Source organism: Melanaphis sacchari, unplaced genomic scaffold (assembly GCF_002803265.2).
Source record: "Melanaphis sacchari strain LSU unplaced genomic scaffold, SCAv2.0 Contig8_pilon_pilon, whole genome shotgun sequence".
Taxonomy (NCBI): domain Eukaryota; kingdom Metazoa; phylum Arthropoda; class Insecta; order Hemiptera; family Aphididae; genus Melanaphis; species Melanaphis sacchari.
Window position 1 is genome coordinate 3,201,061 of NW_020271635.1, and position 22,873 is coordinate 3,223,933.

A 22,873-nucleotide genomic window follows, 5' to 3' on the forward strand; every position below is an offset into this window, starting at 1 on the left:
GGATTTAATATAACAAAAAGTTTTTAATAATAATATTAATAAATTATTAAGAAAAAAAGTGTAGACTAAAAGCTGTGGGTGGATGTCAAATGAAATTTGCCTCAAGTCTGAAAATGTTTCAGCATGACGTTACCCACACACACGCACACATAAATATTATACATCATTATTTATTAGGTTTATAATATGTATAAAATTTAGTCATTAATATGTACTTATATAAAGTTAAAATTATAGTACCATATAGAATCTACACAATCGTTGATTTTATTTATGTTTAATAAATATCTTCTGAATCTTCTGATGTAAAAAACGTTGCGTAATATATCATGTAATATCATAGTAGGTTGTAGGTAGGTACTTAATAGACCTTATGTAAATTTTATCTTTTACGTGGACAAAAGTACAAAAGTATCATTCATAGGTTAATTGAAAAAGAATAATAATTAATAATTTTCCAAGCTTATACTATAGAATTTTTCTAAAAATTGCTAGAAATACTTTCGAAATTCGGCGTGATAAAGACTACTAAAAGCCATAATATCCACCCTCTTATAACGTTGATGACTATGATATGTGTATTAAGTGTAATAACATATAATATGAAAAGTTATATTGTGTTTTATCTAAGTAGTTATATTTTTAATCCCAACCTTAAATTACATTCAATCAATGAAATTGCTGCTCTTCTACAAACGCTTTCGCGCCAAACTGCAAAATAATATCAGCCAACTGATCAACGAATTAGCGTAAGTCGTAACTCACATTCCCGAAAACCTGATTAGACATCTTAAAAGAAACTGGTATCGTGATTTTATAGTTACCTAAGGTTTAAGCATTTAAAATATTAAAAAATGTTATAAATGTGTGATTTTCTTTTCGTGTGAAACACTTATCAAAATATTATGCAAACCACAACTATATATTATGTTTATTATTGTACAGATGTATAGATTGTAATTTTTCAAAAAAAAAAAAAAGTATAAAATAGAATACAATATTAATTTCAGCATTATAATAATATTTTGGTATAGTTAAATAATACGTATTATTAACGTATGTTTATAATAAAAAAATTAACTGTTTATCATAAGTTTTATTATTAGGAATACATGGAATTTATTTGGCATACCAATCAAAAATTTACTACTTATGATTTTAAATTATTTATTCGAATTATGCTAATTATAATGTTAGTGCATTAGTGTATACCCGATTTCTATTACAATAATACTAAAGTTAATTTTATACTTAACTTTTCTGTTCATTACACGTATTAATTATAAGTAATTTAATAATAAATTAATAATAATAAAATATGTACAAAGAACATTTCAATTCTCTAAGTAAATTTTAACTTTTGTTCCTAATACACCAAAAAGTTTTATGATATTTAAAAAAATGTTTTTTGATTATTTTTTAAACTAGTTAAAAAACATGAAGATTTATTGTTCAAATATTTATTTGAATTTTACAGTTATATAAATATAAATCATATAATGATTTTGAAAATGTACCTAAATATGTAAATACTTGTTACACTTATCACTTAGTTTTTCGATGGATATCTTTATTTAAAATAATTATCTCTTTTTTATCTTTATCTAAGTAATTCAATTATTATGTATCTTTTATTTTATCGATGATATAACTATTTCATCAATAATTTTTTTTATATTTATTCAGATATATATTTAAAAAAAATTATCATGTTTATAGAACATTGAATATGAGCAATATAAGTATCACCGGCGTAAACAAGATTAAAAATCGGTGACTATGGAAATATCAATATTAACAGGACGTATTTTACTGCTGATGAGGTTGTTGAGAAATTTTTTTGGTCGGTGAAGGGCTGCTGGAGTTTTTTGGAATTTAGGTTTTCCCTCGTGTATTTGATACGGATATTGTTCGACGAGTAAAAATTAAGACAATTCACTACCTACTGTGACTGAGCAGTTTGCAATAGACAATAGTGCTACTGCTGAACGCCTGAATCGGCCGAAACCGACGGGTGACGATGCCTATTACAACGTTATAAATTTGAATGCATTGAACGTATACGTTAGTCGTGCACGCGCGCGTCGACGTCTCGCGGTGTGATTATGAGGGCGACAATTTATTGCATCGGACTCGGTCCTGCAAAATATATAGAATTAAGCTTTTATTTCGTGCCAGCACCGACTTCGAAAAACGTCCCATCGCATTATGCAATAGAAACGATTTTAAAATTCAAAACCGTGAGACGTGAGTATAGGTATACTCGTCTACGCGTGTTTTTCAAAAACCGTCCGCAGCAAAATTAGACGTGAATCACAACGCGGCGCGCGATGACCGCAAATTGCAAAATGACGAAAACGCCCCACACAAACGCCGTGCACAAGGTAGTCGGCTAAAACGCAACATAATGTTACACCGATGAGGTTTTTCTCGGTCTGGCGAATTCCGGAATACATAATAATGAAATAATATATACCGAAATGACGCCACCGTTGCAGTCGCACGTTTCACCCGTGCAGTAACGTCGCGCGCACGCATCCGCGTAGATATTTTATAATAATATAATATGTATTATTATTATTATAATAATGGTCGTCGTGTCTGGTATAACAGTGGTATCTGTCCCCGTCCACAACGAATAAATAATAAAACGCCGATGGTGGTGACTGGTGTGGTGGTGGCGGTGGTTGTGGCGGTGGTCGGTGGTGGTTGCGACGCGGCCGGTGCCGCGTGTGTGTGGCTCACCGGTCGCCGAGAGACCTGTTGGGGGGCATTGTTCAAAACGGCTTCAAGGTCGTTTCGACTATACAATCCCGGCGAGATTTGGCAATGCCGCTTTTGTGTACGGCGGCGGCTGCTGCGACGGCGACGACGGCGACCGGCCCCGAACGAATACATAACACATACCTATCTACGATGATGATGATGATGATGATAATAATAATAATAATAATAATAGTAATAGTAATAGTAATAGTAGCAAGAAAATGATAAAATTTGAATGTTTGATATGGCCGCCGTCGCCGAATCTCGCTCTCCCCCCACGTACACACGACACTTCTCACTAATTAGCTTGATAGATACGGCCGTGTGCCACTGCGATTTATTATTGTTTATCATAATTATTACAGACGCAATAAAATGTATAAATATAAATAATTGTGGTTTAAAAGGGCGATGAACTGTCTTGCAAAGGGGTATTATCAGAGACTAAAATGAGTGTTTAGAATTTTATTTTTTTCTATAAATCATCTAATCAAATTATAAACGAGGACTTCTCTGAAAGTCCTGTATAGTACCTACCCCAAGTGATAGGTCTAAGTGATGCTAACAGGCAAATACTATGGTTAAAATTAACCGTAGATACAAGCTCTCACCGATATTGAACTTAAAACCTCACTCCAACACACACATTAATACCATCGGACATTTTACGAATTATTGGTCTTACAGCGATGTGTTTATTTATATGCTCATGTGTCACTGTTGCGAATGTGCGAGTCAAATAGATCGTATAGCGATTAGCATAAACAATCACAGGAATGAACTCTCCGAAATCATCATTATCTTACCGACTTTTTTATATAAATCACTAATACAAATTAATATATCGGTTACATGAAAATAACAAAAAATAAAAAAATATATAGATTATTTTATATTATCGTAGTCGACTATTTTTGCTCTAAATCTTGGTCAGGAGCTAAGCCACTTCACTTGTCGTGCCACTGCTCCTGGCAGGTATCCATTCCAGAGTCCAGAGCTAAATCTTAAACGCTACGAAGTACGCAAAACTGAAGTGTGCACCGTGCAATCCACCAGGACGTCGTCAGTCATTACTTGTGGAGCAGTACGCGCGAATGCCGCGAATTAATATCAAAAATAAAAAGATCATCGGTGCTGCTATCAGCTGAGGTGATTCAGATAATCAGATTTCAGTGATTGAGCGAGTGGTGTTTTTGTAATTTTGTCCCCCGCCATCTCGTCCCGTGAACTGGAGTGGCGCACGCGCGTTCGGCACTTCGACCGTGTGTGCGCGCCCGAGGAAGTGAGTGCGTGTGCGTATGTGTGTATGTGTGTGTGTGTGTATGTGTGTGTGTGCGTCCGCGCGTTTGTACGCGAAGTGTCTCGTGCGAGGCCGTCCGCGCTTATCTCGTCAAAGGTTGTTATTCTGTCCGTTTCGTCCGTCAACGCAAAGTATAATACGAATAATAACATAAAATAATCGCAGTTCAAGTTCCGGTGCAATTGATCCGCCTTTTTTTTTTTTTTTAACTAACACCCGTGTTTCCGGCGATTTCCGTATATCATAACATTTATGTTTTGAACGGACCGAAACGGACTCCCCGAACCAACTATGGAAGCCACCGCCAAGCACGACTTCAAAGCCACGGCGCCCGATGAACTAAGCTTCAAAAAGGGTAGCTTGCTGAGGGTGAGTTATTTTAGTATCCAGCCTATTTAATGGTAGGTGAATGTGTCCAACACGAGAATCGGGGTTTGTTCTTGTGCCGTGGCGTACCGAATACCTGGTGCTGTACAAGGCACCTGACCGATTCAAATTGTTTTTCAGGTGATCAACATGGAAGATGACGTCAATTGGTTTCGGGCCGAGTTTGAGGGCAAAGAGGGACTGATACCTAGCAATTATATAGAAATGAAAAATCATGAGTGAGTGACATCACTTTGGATTTCTGTATAGTTGTAATATAATTCAAGCCTAGATGATACTAATGTTTACTGTTCTTTATTTATTTGTTTTAGTTGGTATTATGGCAAAATCACTCGAGCAGACGCGGAGAAATTATTAGACCAACAGCCTGAGGGTTGTTTTCTAGTACGAATAAGTGAGAGTTCACCTGGAGATTTTTCATTATCCGTCAAGTGAGCAAATATTATATTCCATGATACAATTTTTATAGTATTTTCAAACTTTTCTTAATGTGTCCTTGAACTCACAAATATTAATTTATATTTTTTGAAAATGTTTTAAATAATAGATGTGGCGATGGTGTCCAACATTTTAAAGTGTTACGAGATGCACAAGCAAAATTTTTCTTGTGGGTCGTGAAATTTGATAGTTTAAATGAATTAGTTGATTATCATCGGGAATCATCTGTTTCTCGTTCACAAGATGTTAGACTTAGGGATATGCCAGCAGCAACTCAAAATGGATTTAACCAAAAACCGGTACTTATTATTCATATCTATGATGTATCAATTAGGCTAATTGTAAATGCTATTAATAACAAATAAATATACATTTTTTAATTTTACAGACTCTGGTAATTGGAATGTATGATTTTACACCTCAAGAAGAAGGAGAATTAGCTTTTAAACGAGGAGATGTCATTACTGTGACGAATCGCACTGATGTAAATTGGTGGCGAGGTGAGATTGGCACCAGAGAAGGACTGTTCCCAGCTGCGTATGTTTCTCCTTATCATGCCCCTTAATCTATAGTGTTCTTAATTGTATGGAATGTATTTACTACTACATGAAACTGTATTTACTACTGTAGAGAATATGTGACCATGAAATAGACTTAAAAATTCTAGATTTTTCTCTCAAAATCAGATAATTTATTGCAATAAAAAAAAAGTCAATAATTATTTAGATACTTAAATTTACTTAGGGTTTTCAAATTTTGTTATTAATTAATTCATTGATATATTAACTTAATATTTTTTGCTTACCCATTAATTTTTGTTCGTTAAATATGTACAAAAAAATTTATGTGTTAATACATTATGAATCAAAATGATAAAATGTTACCTACATTCTGACTTAAAAATTGTTTTATAAAGTATTTTTTACTTTTAAGAATATAAACAAAAAATAATTTTTAAAATGTGAAGATAACTATTGAATATGAACTATTAATTTTCATGTTATATATATATGTTCATTCATTTATATACTTTTTTTTTGGAATTTATTATTTTGATTTATATGTATGAATTTTTTACCCACATGCTTATAGTGTACATTTATAACATAAAAATTGCTTTGATAACACGCTACTATTTATAATGTATGATAATAGCTCTAAATATTATGGTTAATAGCTTAAAAATTAAAATAATACCTATGAACAATAAGTCAATAAACAGAAATATAGGTTAATTATTTATAAAATTTAAAGTTACATAACAGTATCTATTTATTCATCTAAACATCAATTATTATAATTCTTAAATTTGTACAAATTTCTATTCAGTGAAATCTGTCTAAGATGTATAATTAACAAAATATGAAATTAGTTCTTTATCTTACTAAATATTTTATTTGTTAATTAAATAAATTTGTATTTATCATTTAATTTTAGATAGATTTCACTTAAATCATTTGTGTATACTATTATGTTAAATTAGGAATATTAAATTTAGTACAAGTTGATGATTTGTTCTGTGTTTTTTTTTTTTAGCGTTTATACAACCAGTTCTTTATGGAATTAAATTTATAAATATAATAATATGATATAAACTATATTTTTTAATGATTGCATTTAAATAAGGAAATAATTTTTATCAAATTTATTTCCTTGTTAATGTTTTATTTTTAAATTGAATACACAAGTATAACGACATTTAGAAACACAGAACTTTTATGTTGTTGTTTTTCTTACAATTTTTTTAAACCGCTCAATTCCTTTATCTGTATTTAATAATTATTTTTAAATATTTCAAAAATTTCATTAAATATCTGTTTAGTTGTTTATTTGTTGAACTTGATTTATACTTGGATCAATTATTATATATTGTGGTTAACAACTTTTCAGTCATATCGAACAATTATTTTAGTTTTGATTTTAAATTAAACAATACAATGTCAATTTGTGATATAAACTAATATTAAAACTTCTTATTTTACCTATCTTATATTTTTCTTTGTTGTAGGATTTGTCTATATTTAAGTATAAATTCTTGACATTCATTATAGGTAAGATTTATCTATCCATGAATATTTTCTTCACATTCTATAATATGATATTTTTATATTTTTTTTTTTGTACTAGGTACTTATAAATATTTTATTTTTTATTATTTATTTAAGTAAAATACATTTGTGAATTAATATATATGTTAGTCATAGTAATTAAAGACTCTTATAGTTGGAAATATTAAAATAATGTCCATTAAGCATATATATATATATTTATATATATAAATACGTTTATGTATTAAGTAATTAATTAAGTGACTTTTTTCTTATCTTATACATATATTAAAAAACAAATATTTTTGTGCCACATTCAATTTTATATTATTTTTTATTGTAAATAGTTACACTGCAATTAACCCATTTAAATATTTTGCCTTTTTAGTAATATTTTCCATTATTTGTTGGATATTGTTAATGTAAGTAATGCATTTAGTTATCTACTACTGGGTAGTAAAATAATAGTAAATACTTAAAAAAGTTATTTTTAATCTTAGTATATTATTGAAAAATCAAAGAAATAATTTACATTTTTATTTTAGTTATTTTTTACAGAGAAAATGTTAAAATTTGATATTTACATAATAATTATTTATTTATGTATTTATTTTTTCTTAAACCTCTTATAATACTTGGATTAATAACTTAGTAAGACCATCTATCTATCAATATAGATCAGTTAAGTGTGGTGTTTTTATGTAATCATTATATTTTTAAAATTTGATTTTGAAGACTGGTCCTAGGATTTTATACTTAAATAAAAACAAGATATCAAGTTCCCTTTACAATATTTTCATCTAGTATTCTAGTTAGTTTAATTTTATATAATCAAAATTTAGTTTTGCAGTATTTTATATAGTATTTTTTTATTTTCATATAAAAAAAAAATCTAATTTATGTTGGTGTATCTAAAACACTTGTGTTTTCAACTAAAACATTTAATATACAAATATTTTTATAATTGTGACAAAACTTTTATTACTCTGTAGTAATACAGATCTCAAATTTAATTTTTAATTAGTTAATTAAAATAATGGATGATTAAATAAATTAAAATATATGTTTTAGATTCAGATCACGGTAAATTTTTTAGTTAAAAACAAAATGTCACGATATCTTTAAAATTGATGAAAATAATCAAACCTTCAACTTAGAGGTTTGTATTTGATAATTGATAATCGTACAATACTATAGCGTAAATCTAAACTAAGTTTCACCCAGGCGTGACCTATTACTGAGTACTCAAAATTAGGTACCTAATAAATGCCTTGTTTCTAGAGACGGATTTGCCGATCGTTTAGTAATTGCAACATCTCTCTACATATTTTATTTTAAGTACTGGAACCACCAATTGAATAACAGCGAAAATATTTGTATAATTATGTCACTAATAAGCTTGAGAGATCAAAGAGATCTCAAATACAAGAATGAATTTACAGGATATCTTTTTGCCACTTTAATTTAATCTTAAATCCATCACTGGATGCTGGACTAGTGGGATTATATTCACATATAGGGGCACCAAAGCATGACAAATAAATTTTAATTATTATAGAATTTTTTTAATTTATTAAATTTGCCGTGCATCAGAGCTAGTATATTTCTTAAAATGCTTTTATCTTAATTTTTATTTTTCAACCAAACCCGTAAGCCGCGGTTTGAGTGTTGAAGCATGCAAGAGCTACTTAAATGTGTTAACTCTATTACGTCACCTAGTCATGGTAAAAAAACTACGTTTGTTTAGTTTCCATGCAAGCGCCAACTTAAGGGAAAATGTTACGATCATACTAGTACGCTATAGATAACTGCACTGTGATTATTTCATAACAAAACATTCAATTAGTCTTAATGATTCATATAAGTAATACAATCATACTACCCTACCTAATACCTGTAGTATCTTTACTATAATGTAATTGTTCAAAGCGTATAAAATAAGTGAAATTACGCGAAACTGGAAGAATTATGTAGAAATTACAAAACTCGAGCGTAATATTCATGTTTAATTTCTTGTCTGTGATAAAAAAAAAAAAGATATGAATATTAGTGAGGAGAAAATAGTGCTGCTATTCATAATGTGTTCATTTTTTGTATAGTAAAACGTTTTTTATTACGCCAAATGTTTTTTAATTTATCAAACGTAGATTTATCATAATAATTAATGAGTATTAAATATGTCAGGATCTTCAGGTAGCAGGCGAACTGGAGGAACTACCAAAATCCGTCTAACTGGTGGGTGTTTGATTTGTTATAAATTATTTTTACTAATAGTTTTCTTTTATTTTGCATATAGAATATTTTTATGTGATTTACTTAATTTAATATTTTTACAAATTATGTATAAATAATATAAATTTAATTGTGGCATGTCAAATATAATCGCTAATTATTTATCTACCATATTATTTCATGATACAATATTTTATTGTTACTTTTCTATCATTCTGCTTTTTAAGGATATTTGAGTGCCTAATAATTTACAGGGTATACTTATTAATTTAAAATAATTTTCACTTAGATGCCATGATTTTCTTTGCTTTAAGTTAATCAAGAATACATTACTTATTAGTTATATAAAATATAATATTACATTTTATGTATTATATTGACATATCTACAATAGAAATAACTAATTTTGATTTTTGAACTGCTTAAGTTTAATGTAGTAGGTATAATATTAATGAATTACACTTTGTATGTATAGTATGCCTTGTAACCAATGCATTTGTATTAATAATAATGTTTAAAATTTGATTTCAGTGCTCTGTGCTCAAAATTTGTTGAAAAAAGATTTATTCCGTAAGTTTTATTTTGATTTCAATATAAAGAACTATACATTACAATTAAGATATTTAATTTAATATTAATAATTTTATACTTTTGACATACCTTGCTTAAAGAAGCTACAAGCATAATAAATTTTATTGGTTAAAATATGAATTTTTTTAGGTTTACCACCAGATGCATTTGCAAAGATTAGTGTGGATGGGTCTGGACAATGTTATACAACAGATACCTGTAAACCATCTTGTGACCCTCAATGGAATCAACATTATGATTTGTAAATTAATTAGTTAAATTGTATTATTATTATACTTAATTTTTAAAATTATGATAATTTGAAATGTTTAATAGATATTTAAGTAAAGGTGATCATGTAACAATTACTTTGTGGAATCATAAAAAAATCCATAAAAATATTCAAAAACCTACTAGTGGTTTCCTTGGGTGTGTAAGGTTATCTTGGAATCAAATTCAGCGATACAAAGACACTGGTTGTAAGTGTTTAATATAATAACTTATAAACTTACTAACTTTTGTTGGATTAATATTTTTTTTATATAAAATTATTTATTTACAGATCAGAAATTAGATTTAGTTAAATTAAATCCAGACGATCCAATACCAATTAAAGGTCAATTAGTGTTATCTTTATTATCTCAAGATGGTACAGCAGGTGTATCATCTCAACAATCATCCCCATTGCCAGATGGATGGGAGGAAAGGAAAACAGACAATGGACGATTATATTATGTAAACCATAAAACTAAAACTACTCAATGGGTTAAACCAACAAAGTAAGTGAAATAATTGATTTATAAATAATAAATATAACTTAGAAGGTATCTGTACAATACGGGTAGAATTTTTTTTATGGATAGTACAACATTTTTAGGTTTGTTAATATTAACCATATTTACTACAAATAAAAAATTTACTTATGATGCCATATTATATTGTTAAAATTGAAAAATTGTTAACCATACCTTTTAGTTGCAAAAAAAACAACATGTATAAATAGACATAAATATATATGTAGAAATTAAAAAACTTTTAAAATGTCATAGAAATTATGAAAATAGAATATAGTATTATTTATTGAAAATAATTTTAAATTTCATTTTTAGATCTCATTCAAAAATTACTACAGGTAGTGGTAATCCTCGCCCTCCTGCACCAACACCAACAGAAGATACAATTGTAAGGAATGAATCTGATGTGATAAATAATAATAATGGAAATAATGTTGTTTTGACTGCACAAACGTAAGTTACTTTTTCTTTTAAATTTTATGAAAGTGTATAGGAATTAATAATTGAATATGTTTAGGAATAGGAATCCTAGCAATAGAGCATCACTCAGTTCTGCCAGAAATGCATCATCTCATAGTTCCTCAATTCAACAACCACAAGATTTGCCAACAGGTTATGGTTAGTATCAAATAATGTTGATATGATTTAATTTAATAAATATCTAATTATAATTTTTTTTACCTAAACAGAAATTAGAACAACACCTCAAGGACAAATTTATTTTTATCATACTCCAACTGGTTTGAGTACATGGCACGATCCAAGAATTCCTAGGAATATAAGTGTAACTTCAGGACAACAACTTGGCCCTTTACCTGCTGGTTGGGAAGTACGTCAAACATCCAGTGGTCGCTATTATTATGTAGATCATAATAATCGAACCACAACTTTTTCGGATCCAAGACTTTCAACAGCAGTTATAGCTAATTTATTACAGTAAGTCAATCAATTACATATTACTTTAATTGAATTAATACATTTATAATTTTTTAGGAAACAAAATGATCAAAGCTCCTCGACAAATGAACAAAACTCAATGAACAATAAAGAGAACACTAGTATCAATACCAGAGTGCTCACTACTAGTGAAACATCATCAAGTCAGCAGAGAATTCCACCTCGCCCTCCTGGCTCTGCTTTTGATGGTCCCCAAAGTATTGAGACTGATTCAGAGTGTTTGCCTAAGTACAAACGTGACTTAGTAGCTAAACAAAAAATTTTACGTACAGAACTGGCTGCATTACAGCCTCAAACAGGACATATGAGATTAGAAGTTTCAAGATCAGAAATATTTGAAGTATGTAATATTTTAAGTTTGGTTATTTGGTTTCTAATAATATTAATTTTTAGGAGTCATATCGAGCAGTGATGAAGATGCGACCAAAAGACCTACGAAAACGATTGATGGTTAAGTTCCGCGGTGAAGAAGGTCTTGATTATGGTGGTGTAGCAAGAGAGTGGTTGTATTTATTATCCCATGAGATGCTTAATCCTCAGTATGGGTTATTTCAATACTCCAGAGAAGACAATTATACTTTACAAATAAATCCAGATAGTTCAATTAATCCAGTATGTGTTGTTTATAATTTTAGAGGGACTTTGTAATATCACACATATAAGAATTATTTTTTATTTTAGGAACATTTATCTTATTTCCATTTTGTCGGTCGTATAATTGGAATTGCTATTTTTCATGGACACTATATTGATGGAGGATTTACAACACCTTTTTATAAAATGTTATTAAATAAACCAATTACTCTGGAAGATATAGAAGGAGTAGATCCTGAATTGCATCGTAGTCTCACATATATACTGTAATTAGCTAAACAATTGAATAAAACTATTTTCTAAATAATTTTTTTTTAATATGTGTATATTTTTTAAGAGAAAATAAACTTGAAAAAGATATAATTGATACTACTTTTGCGGTAGAACAAAGTAGTTTTGGTGTATTAAAATTGCATGAACTAAAAACTGGTGGACAAAATATTCAGCTCACAGAAGATAATAAAAAAGAATATGTTAAGTATGTTAATAATGAATGATATACCTATTTTTATGTACTATTATATTATTAATAAACACTATAATACAAATTTAAATTTAAATTTAGATTGTACGTGACATACAGATTTATGAGAGGCATTGAACAACAATTTTTGGCATTGCAAAAAGGCTTAACTGAAGTAGTTCCTGGAACATTGTTAAAGCCTTTCGATGAACGTGAGATTGAATTAATTATTAGTGGTATTGGCACCATAGATATTGAAGATTGGAAGCGTAATACTAGACTCAAAGTGATTATTTTTTTCTGTTTCTTTAATATGAAGTAGTTAATTAAATTAATAATATTTTATATTTAGCATTGTTCACCTGATATGCCTGTGGTGAAATGGTTTTGGGAAATTATTGAACAACACTATAGTCAAGAAATGCGTCTCAGGCTATTACAGTTTGTCACTGGAAGTTCTAGAGTTCCTCTTCAAGGTTTTAAGGCACTTCAAGGTAAATATTGATTTTAATATTTGAAACAAATATGCATTTGTTGACATATAATTTATTTTAATTTAGGGTCAACTGGAGCTGCGGGGCCTCGTTTGTTTACCATACACTTGACTGATGTACCAACTGATAATCTTCCTAAAGCACATACATGCTTTAATCGTCTTGATTTGCCAAAATATGAAAGTAAACAAAAATTACTTGATAAACTCAGTCAAGCAGTTGAAGAAACTTGTGGTTTTACAGTTGAATAGGTAGTCTGTTATATTTTTATTAACTGCATACATTTTTATTTGTTTAAAATATGACTAGTATCACATATTTGTATTATTTTTGATTATAGAAATTTTATTGTAAAGTCATTTGTTAATTACAACTTATCATATGTTTATATATTTTTTATTCAGGAGAAAATTTTGAGGTGAATTCAATTATTGTTATTAAAATATGTAATAGTTCTAAGTTATAGTAATGATAATAATGTGCAATAATACAGGGTAAGACAATGTAAAGCCTTGGAAGCAAAATGAATTAATTTAAGAACTATATTTAACTATATTATTTTAACTTTTTTAAAGATTATTGATTATATTTATGACAGAAATGTATTATTATTTGTTACCATTTAAAACTAATGAGTAGGTGTTCAAGTGTTGATTTTTAAGGTTATTTAAATTTTGGTTTTAATTGTCAGATAATTTAATATACCTAATTTTTATAAATACTTAATTAGTAATTGATTTAATTTTCCATTCTATCATAATATCGTCTTCGTTTATCTTATCAATTTATAACTTTATTTTATTAAAATAGTTTATTTTTCATACAAAATAATCATATTGTCTTCCATAGGTTTAATATATTAAGGACTGCCTTCATATGACAATCTAAATAAATAAATTTAATTAAATACAACTTTTGTAATAGATAAAATAGTAATTGCTTTAAATTATCTCATTTATCAGATATTGATAATTATGCTTATGAAATAACATTAATTAAGCAACATAAATAATATCTAAAGACTGTATTGTTAAGGACATCACAATTATATAAAAATTATAATTCTCATAACATCAAATAAAACAGAACATCATTATAAATACTGATTTTTTTTCTGATGATCTCTAGAAATTAGTATTGTTACTTTATTTACGATTAAATAAAATGAGACTTAGTTTTATTATATTGTTTATTAATTAAATCAATTGTGTTATGTAGATTTATCTTAAATGATAAGTAACCAATTTGTATTTTGATGAAATATTAATTATATTATAATAATTTTTATTGTATTAAAAATAATTACTTTATAAGAAATAAAAATATATTAAATGCAAGCACTAATATTTATTTTTAAACTTATATAATGTTATACATTTATATTGAATTATTTTTATATATTTATTAGTAACACCAACACCATATATCATAACAGTCACATATACATTTTTTTTTTTTAGATTTTAAGTGGAATTAATATTAATTTAACAATGATGTGTTTCTTTTTTGAGGGTCTGTCGTCACCTCTCTGGTCAGTAAAACCACTCTGATTTTTAAATCTGAGAGATGATTTTAGGTAGCAAATTAGATCTAGTTGGTACTGTATGGAGTTAAAGTAAAAAAATTCAGATATATTAAAAATAAAAGTAAAACAGGATTTTTTTATGCAGTATGAGTATTTTACAAAATAGAATATTTTTAACTCAAAAATGAAAAACTGTAGATACTTGAAATTTTTAACAAATGTTTATATTAGTATTTTTCAATCATAATAAAATTTTCAAGATATTTCGATAACAAGCTGATTATACAGTGGCGGTGCTAGTGACGAGCCAGAAAGGAGGGCCCTACCTGAAAATGCTTGACCCTAACATTGGCCTTATCACTGGCCTAACCTTAGATATAATAATAATATTCTCATTTTTCATAAATAGAAAGTAATGGTATTTGTATTTTGTTCACTGTACAGTCTGTACGTAATTTAGATTAATATATTTCTATATTATATTTTATAATTTTTTAAAAATTATATAATATTATTTTTCAAATAACATTTTATATAATTTTTGCTTAAATCTCATTTTTTTGTGGTCTTACCTTTTAATTGTTGGCTTTACATTAGCCCTACTTGGAAAAAAATCTCGGTGCCACCACTGTGATTATAGAAATATAATTAAATATTAATATAAGTATAAATTGAATATAAAGTTTCTCGTGAGTTAAGATTAAAATTATAAAAAAATATTAAAGTTACACAAGCATTATATTTATTTATAAGCATTTAAAATTTTGTAATTTTAATAGTAATATATCATATTATCATACAATATATTTATTATTTAGTAGTATAGGCTGACAGACAGTTTTAATTTAGAACTGTATTTTGAATGCAATGATTTATTACTGAATTTAAATTTAACACAAACATTACAGTAATTTTCTCCTCAATAATGTTTATTTGACACCTATTTGTATAATAGGGCAGTTACCTTCTTACTCCTTTTTATTTAAATTTGTTATATATTTATCATTTAAATTAATTGATTATGATTATGTTTTATTTTTTATATCGTAAGTTACTTGAAAATGTGTTATATGATTACATATTAAACTGATTTAGTTTAAAAAAAAAAATAATAACATAAGAAAACTTTTTTTTTAAATTTTATTTTAAAAAATACATAAATTGAATAAATAAAAACATATTTTTAGTATGAAAATTTAATTATGGATTATACGTACACAATTATTATTAGTTGCACATATAATCAATCAAGCTTTGGCTGTTGAATTATTAGTGCTATTCAATAACCATTCAAATCATAATAATAGTGAACAATTGAACATTGAATACAGAATATGTAACACTTAAAATGGATCAGATTTTGGTTGTTTTTTCCAAAACTTTCTTACATCATCGTGTCCATCAGTACTTACAACAATGTTTCTTCTTCTTTCATCGCACCATACCAATGCCCCAATTTCAGCAGCATAATTTTTTATTGTTTCATAATCATTAGGTGTATTTATATTGCTATATAACACACCATCTGTGTATGTAAGTCGATTTCTTTCATTTTCCCATAAATAAATTTGATCAATAACAGTTTGCGGCATTCCACATTCTTGCATTTGTGGATGAGTATGAACGGTAAGAAATCTTACTATTTGTGCAGCAGTAATTCCACTACGTAATGCCGTTCGAACTGAATCTCTTGTTAGTATACCAGCAGCCATGTTTGGAAATCTAAAACAAGAAAAGGTAAGTAAAATATATATTTATTTTGAATGTTTTTAGGCTATTTTTATAATAATTATTACCTGTACAGCATATGAGTAAATAATGCAACTAAAGCAACTTTTAGATCAGAATCAGTCATAGCATAAATTCGAAAATTGGTTTCTACAACTATATAACGTTCTTTAGTTTTCATTCGTTCTGAAGTACGACTATTTCCTTGTCCCATTTCAATTACTAATCGAGTAGGATAAAAACGTCCAGCTTTACGTTTCCTTTGGTAAACTAATCCAAATTCTCGTAGATGTTGTAAAAATGCTTGAAGGTTTTCAGACATTTCGTCAGTAATATAATCCCATCCTAAAGTACCAAGATGTATTTGAAAGAGGAATGTTAGACATTGAGCAAGATCAAGCCCCCTTGATTCTACTGTTTCCATATAACGGAGCATAAAGTACCATACTTGAGTTGCCATATCCAAAAGTAAAAACTGAAATCCTGTTGATGTAATCACTGGACTATCATCTGTATCTCTGACCTAAAATATAATAACATTGAGTATCTAATAGAATTATATTATAGTTGAACTTATTACTTACCATAAGACCTGCATTTAGTAATACTCTGACTGCATCTGATGATATACCTTCATGTTTAGAACCAACCATATAATGTAATATGCATTCCCATCGTTCATATGCATATGAATCTAGAAAGTCTATATCTCTCGCTTTTGGATCGGCGATCACATCACTGTTAGCTATCATAGAACGACCGCCACCCATAAGTGCTACTTTAAGTTTCTTTTTGAATGTAGAATTTAGAATCCATCCCTTGAGACCACCAGACACGCCAGTTAATTTCCATATGTGTAAATTGGTGGCTACTTCTATTGATTCGTCAAGTTCGCGGGAATAATTGGCCGGCACCCAGGATGAAAGAACTGATTGCGGCACAGGCTGTTCGATGAATAAAATACGTAAAGTAAATTGCTGGGCAATGTCCGGTAAAACTCTAAACACTGTAAGGCAAGTCGGCGGATGACTGTATAACCGATCTTGAACAGCTTCTGGAAGTTTGATGAGGTATTCGTATAATGTAAGAACTTTTAGTATTTTAGAACCGTCGTCTTTACGTAAATTCTTCCGTTTCTCCTTGCTAGTGCTAGGTTCCTTAGACATAATTGTATAAATTCATATATTTATCAACTTTTTTGAAAAAATTACATTATTTACTGTCTTATGGTTTTATACACTTAAGTATTTAGTTACTCTAAATTACACACTAAATAGATATAAAATAATATTGCTTATATTTTTAAAAATTGAACAATATTTGAAATTGTATTTACTAATAATTTAAAAAATTTTCATATCAGTCAACACTCAAAAATCAACATAACCTTAAAAATATATGAAATGATAATGTGATACTAACAGTTTTCTGTGTTCTGAATATCTGAATGTTCTGATCACGAATCACGATTGTATTGGTGTTGCAGTCTTTGAATTTTTATATTCTGTGCTTTGAATTAGTGTGTATTTACTATTTTTTATCCTTTTATCTATTTAGAGCTTTCAAAGTACAGTAATATTAAGAAACTTAAAAGCAAAGCAAGATAGCTTAAAAGTTTCGATCTAATTCAAAATCATGCAACAAAATAAATGTTATTATTGTTAATGGTGTTCATTCTTAAAATCATAATTGTTACATGTTTTTCATAGAATTAAATAACTGCTGAACCATTTATAAGTTGAAATGGACAAACGTTCAAAAAATTTGCCCAAATTTGGGGCAGCAAAAATTTCGTTTACTCCAAATTTAGGCTATAAAAGGTAAATTAATATTTTCACTGACAATTTTCTATAATTATTATATTTTTCATGTCTCAGATTCTCAGAAAATAATAAATGTACTAGTTTATTTTTGGATGTAGGGTAAGCATAGAATAATTGAAATCCGCGTGGAATCAATACTTTAGTACATTTTATTTCTAAGTCACTTAAGTTGTAACCTTTATTTTCACTGTCAAAATGTCTTCTCAAATAAAATTGTAAATATAGGAATGATACATTTCTGAGCGATCAGGCATTACTCTCACTCCCATTACTGGAATCGAAAAGTGTGTTTTTTAACTTTTAAGGAGTAGTATTGTTCTTATATTTTTAAATGTATGCATTGCTTATGTGTTCAAACCTACACTATCATAGGAGACTGCTGATTAAAAATACTGTTCTCATTATATACTGATCCCTAAAAATTATGTGATACGCTGATGTATACAAACACACTCAGAGATCTTATATTTTTGGTACAATGAATTTAAATTCTAGGTTAATAAAAGCTACTTAATGCATTGTAGTTTCTCTGTATAACTCTGATAATATACTTCTTCATACTTAAATCACTTATCTTTACCACTGCAATAAAGTACTCATAATTTAAGAGTAACATTTGACTATTGCTTCATCTGGATACCACACATAAATACAAAAATAAAACTACTAAATGGTAGATATAGGTGGCTATATATATTCTAATGTCTAAAAACACCAACTTAAATATTAAAATATTTATCTACAAGTTCCTTTTTAAACCATCGTAGAACTATCGAATACAAGTTTGGGAATCGCATAACCATTAAATGCTAAAATATTCCAGATATTTCAATCTAAAGTCATTAAATCCTCTTTCTATGTATCCTTTTAAACTCTATTCACTAATAATGTTGAAGTACTTACCTATACTTCAAATTTGATACCCTCTTAAATCCACTAGTTGAAGACCTAAAGTTTTGAAAGTATATTCGATGAGACATCCTGAAATAACTGATGTGGTTGCGATTTAAAAATATTACTTACAAAATAATTCATTCAACCACAAACTTTCATGCAATCTAATAATTATTAATAATTAATTTTACTTATTGTATAATAATAACAAATATTAAAAATTAACAATTTTTCAATAAGTTATAATATTTAATATTACAATTATTTTGTAGAATTGTAGCCAAGGATTCAGATCAACTATCCAAGGTTGAGGTCAAAGTTGAACATGATGCTAATTCAAATGCTCAATTACCATCAACACAAAAACAAAAAAAAACTAAAGAAAGATCTACAACTCAGGTTTGTATTTAATTTGATCACTAAATATTAACATTATAACTTAATATTTAAAAAGAATTTTCTTAAAATATGTGTACAAAAATGATATTTAAAAAATAATTTTTAAAGAAGAAAAACATTTAATTATTAATATTATTATTTGTTTATAATATAGAATTATAAAATTAGATTCTATTTTAGATACAAAGTGTGTTTTCCAACATGAGTTCAACAAGCCAAGGTAGGTCAGGTTCATCACGAATGGGATCATCATCTGGTTTTCGATCTTATTCAAATCATGGTAGTTTTAACAGTTCAGGATCTTATGTGAGCATTATACTGATATTTAGTTTGTATTGAGTATTTTAATTTTGGAGTATCTGTTTTAATTTACTTAGGTAAAAAAAGAAGCTTGTCAAAGCATACAACAAATGCAAATGTTTGAAAATAATCAATTTGATATGGATGACCCAATGGATGAGGTTCATGGACCAGTTCGATTACCTTTTATAAGAAAAGGTACACAAAAATATACTGATATTAACTTAAAAATGATCTAAATGTTTGTTTTAGATAGGATACCACAAATTAAGTCAGAAATTAATCTAGAATATCCATACCAGAAGAATATTTATCCTTCATTAAATGAATTAATTTCTCCTGAATTATTAATTACTTTGCAGGTACTTTCTACTTATTACTACTTGATTTATTAAAATATATTAAAAGTTAGTTTGATCGATAATCTAATAATATAATTGCTAGTTTTTGCTTCTAGAGCAATATTATACGTGCTCTAGAGCTTATTATCATAAACTTAATTTAACAATACTCACTTTTTATTAAATACAATGTTTTCTATTGTAGTGTGTTATCTATTATAAACTATAATTAATTTAATTAATATAATAATTAATTGATTTTTATTAGTTCTACGACAGTTCATTTAGTATTCAACCAAAGACTGCAAATAATAATCTAAGCAAAAATTATAACAATGATCAAATACCTGTTGAATTAAAACCAGAAACACCTATAAAAATGGAATATAACGGCCATTTAAAATCTGAAGTAATTATTGAAATACCAATGGCTGATACAAATATTATGTAACAGTTAAAAAATAAAAAAATTTGAATTCCAGAATGATTCAGAAGCTGTTTTTAAGACAAAACCAATAGGTAAAGTTCAATATTATAGATCCGGACGTGTTGTTTTAATCTTTAATAATAAAAGATATGAATTGTTAAAAGCCAATGAGGACAAACATCACAAGGTAAATTGATTTATCTTTAGCTTTAAAACTTCAGTTAATATTGTTGTCATTTTTCTAGGAATTATTTAGTCTTACTAAGATTGAAGAAGCCGAAAGACCGGATAAACTAGTAAGCTTAGGAACAATACCTCTACGATTAAAAGCTGTTTTGAATATTAATAATATAATTGAGCACTTTATAACAAATCATTAGTATACAATTTTTTTTTTATTAATGTACAATAAAATGAATAAACATACTTATATAAAGGATTACAGTGTATCATAATCTTCCAAAACATTTGCCAAATGTTCATTATCCCTTGGTCTCTTAGATAATCTTTTCTTGGTCACTGGTTTTTTCCGTTTAACATGGTTTACTTTTTTAATACCATTATCTTGCATGGAACTTATACCCTAAAAAAAAAATTATATATAATTTTAGTAAGCTGTTTTAAAATTTAATTTTGTGGTAAATAAACCTGTTTCTCCAAATGTTCCTCTATCTTTTCATCATCCATATTTTCTACTGCAATACTCCTCCACATTTTTTTAAATTCTTCATTAATATCAATAGTTGCAGATTTGTCATTGTAGAACATAACTTTTTTTTTATCTCCAGGCCGACAAACATATAATATTTCATTTTGTAGGTGCTTTAATAAAAATAAATATATATTAAATAATAATTAAATATTTTCTATAAATAAGATGTACAACATAACTTTTTTAATTAGTATTTATTTTTTTACCTTAAGAGCTTTTTCACAATTAGGTAATGATTCTTGAATATCATCCAACATAATTCCCCCTAAACCTTTCAAATCTTGTTGTTTTAATAACTTTAACAAAGCTTTTCTGTCTTTAAGTTTATAAGGAGGTTTAAACATATATTTTCCATCAGATGTGCGTTCAATTTTTGGATTGCCTGGCAGTGCTTCAGTTTCTAACCACTAAACAATTATGATGAACAAAAAAATGATTATTCAAATTGGGTATTTAATTTGTGATACAAACATAATAAATACATATCATACGTACCGTTTTTACTTTAGTTCCAACGTCTAATTGATTAGTTTCATCTAATAATTCATCTAATGTTAATGGATGATCATCTCCATCCTGATGTCGAGCTCTAATATACTTAACTATTTTGGTAAGTACACCAAATTTATATTGAGAACTTTGTCCATATGATTTGTAACTACTATAGTGATAATGAAGTGTTAGTTGATAAATTTATATTTATTAAATCGATATAAAACACTTAATACTTTAATGAACTTGAAGCATTTGGTGGTGAAGGTGGTCTGGGCATAGATGGTAATGGTTTTGATTTCCTTTTAATATCATCTTTGTTGCTGGTGTCTTCTTTTAATCTTTTTTCAACTCTATAATGACAGTATAATATAAATAGTTAATAGTTACATTAAAATCATTGTTTGAATAAGATAAATATATAATAATGATATACTTACACAGGAATAGCTGAAGCTTTTAATTTGAATAATTCTCTTTCTCTAAGCAAAGCTGGATCCATGTTTTTTTACTTAGAAATAGACTTAGCAAACAAACCTAATTTTAAAAGTTTAATATAAGTAAATTATTGATTATCTTATTTTTAAATTGCGTATTATTTAAAACATAGATTGTACAAATTATTATTATTTTATTAATTAGGTCTTATTATGAGACTCTAGAGGTAAGTTTGAAAATTAATAATTATTTTGTGTAATTTTGAGTTATTTTATCAAACTATAAAAATGTAAATGTTAAATGTTAAGCTCATGCTTAAGAAATATTAGTTAATAAATGGTATTCCACAGACTTTATTCCCAGCTAAATTGATACATCAGAAATAAATAATTAAAAATAAGAATAAGATTGGAACTGATAGCCTATTTAATATAACAATATTTTAGATTCAAATCACAGAATAATGATGACAAACTGCATATAATTCAAAGTAAAATAAATGTTTTAACACATAAATTACCCTCATTTGGAATAAAAAATAAAATAATTTACTCACTATTTTTTCTACATTACATAATATAATTTTTATTTTATAATGAAATTAGGTTCAATTACTACTTGTTAATTAGAGTTGAGAATATAAAATATAAATTTGAGAACACAAACATTAAAAATTGTTGTTGTAACTTTAGTAGATGATTATTGTTTAATGTTTAGACTGTTTAGTATACATTTGTTATCTTAATAGTTA

The 22,873-nt window shown here is 27.5% G+C and overlaps 5 protein-coding genes across 6 annotated transcripts; 3 read left to right on the forward strand and 2 right to left on the reverse strand.

Moving 5' to 3' along the window:
* Nucleotides 1–4,085: 4,085 nt before the first annotated feature.
* Nucleotides 4,086–5,646, forward strand: LOC112602470 (protein enhancer of sevenless 2B). The gene is made up of 5 exons (XM_025350549.1): nucleotides 4,086–4,435; nucleotides 4,574–4,671; nucleotides 4,765–4,884; nucleotides 5,001–5,190; nucleotides 5,280–5,646. Exons 1-5 carry the CDS (start codon nucleotides 4,358–4,360, stop codon nucleotides 5,454–5,456), a joined length of 663 nt encoding a protein of 220 aa, XP_025206334.1. The 5' UTR covers nucleotides 4,086–4,357; the 3' UTR covers nucleotides 5,457–5,646.
* A 3,131-nt stretch (nucleotides 5,647–8,777) lies between these two features.
* On the forward strand, nucleotides 8,778–13,758 carry LOC112602700 (E3 ubiquitin-protein ligase SMURF2). Its single transcript, XM_025350914.1, has 15 exons — nucleotides 8,778–9,174; nucleotides 9,703–9,741; nucleotides 9,892–10,003; nucleotides 10,078–10,220; nucleotides 10,304–10,520; nucleotides 10,851–10,988; nucleotides 11,053–11,153; nucleotides 11,225–11,471; nucleotides 11,529–11,832; nucleotides 11,886–12,104; nucleotides 12,174–12,352; nucleotides 12,424–12,564; nucleotides 12,652–12,835; nucleotides 12,902–13,043; nucleotides 13,110–13,758. Exons 1-15 carry the CDS (start codon nucleotides 9,117–9,119, stop codon nucleotides 13,292–13,294), a joined length of 2,409 nt encoding a protein of 802 aa, XP_025206699.1. The 5' UTR covers nucleotides 8,778–9,116; the 3' UTR covers nucleotides 13,295–13,758.
* A 2,000-nt stretch (nucleotides 13,759–15,758) lies between these two features.
* LOC112602548 (general transcription factor IIH subunit 4) lies at nucleotides 15,759–17,635 on the reverse strand. The gene is made up of 3 exons (XM_025350676.1): nucleotides 16,881–17,635; nucleotides 16,365–16,819; nucleotides 15,759–16,290 (listed from the first exon to the last, which is right to left on the reverse strand). Exons 1-3 carry the CDS (start codon nucleotides 17,460–17,462, stop codon nucleotides 15,912–15,914), a joined length of 1,416 nt encoding a protein of 471 aa, XP_025206461.1. The 5' UTR covers nucleotides 17,463–17,635; the 3' UTR covers nucleotides 15,759–15,911.
* A 404-nt stretch (nucleotides 17,636–18,039) lies between these two features.
* LOC112602511 lies at nucleotides 18,040–20,860 on the forward strand. The gene is made up of 8 exons (XM_025350604.1): nucleotides 18,040–18,116; nucleotides 19,286–19,412; nucleotides 19,593–19,718; nucleotides 19,790–19,910; nucleotides 19,965–20,074; nucleotides 20,322–20,462; nucleotides 20,536–20,667; nucleotides 20,726–20,860. The coding sequence occupies exons 1-8, from the start codon at nucleotides 18,040–18,042 to the stop codon at nucleotides 20,858–20,860; spliced, it is 969 nt and encodes a 322-aa protein (XP_025206389.1).
* Nucleotides 20,814–22,822, reverse strand: LOC112602512 (transcription initiation factor IIE subunit beta). 2 transcript variants are annotated; one of them, XM_025350605.1, is made up of 7 exons: nucleotides 22,679–22,822; nucleotides 22,125–22,221; nucleotides 21,921–22,037; nucleotides 21,688–21,853; nucleotides 21,399–21,599; nucleotides 21,129–21,302; nucleotides 20,920–21,063 (listed from the first exon to the last, which is right to left on the reverse strand). In XM_025350605.1, exons 2-7 carry the CDS (start codon nucleotides 22,184–22,186, stop codon nucleotides 20,920–20,922), a joined length of 864 nt encoding a protein of 287 aa, XP_025206390.1. In that variant the 5' UTR covers nucleotides 22,187–22,221; nucleotides 22,679–22,822. The 2 variants fall into 2 exon arrangements, with proteins under 2 accessions (XP_025206391.1, XP_025206390.1); XM_025350606.1 differs by lacking the exon at nucleotides 22,679–22,822 and having other exon boundaries at nucleotides 20,814–21,063; nucleotides 22,125–22,186.
* Between the last annotated feature and the right edge of the window lie 51 nt (nucleotides 22,823–22,873).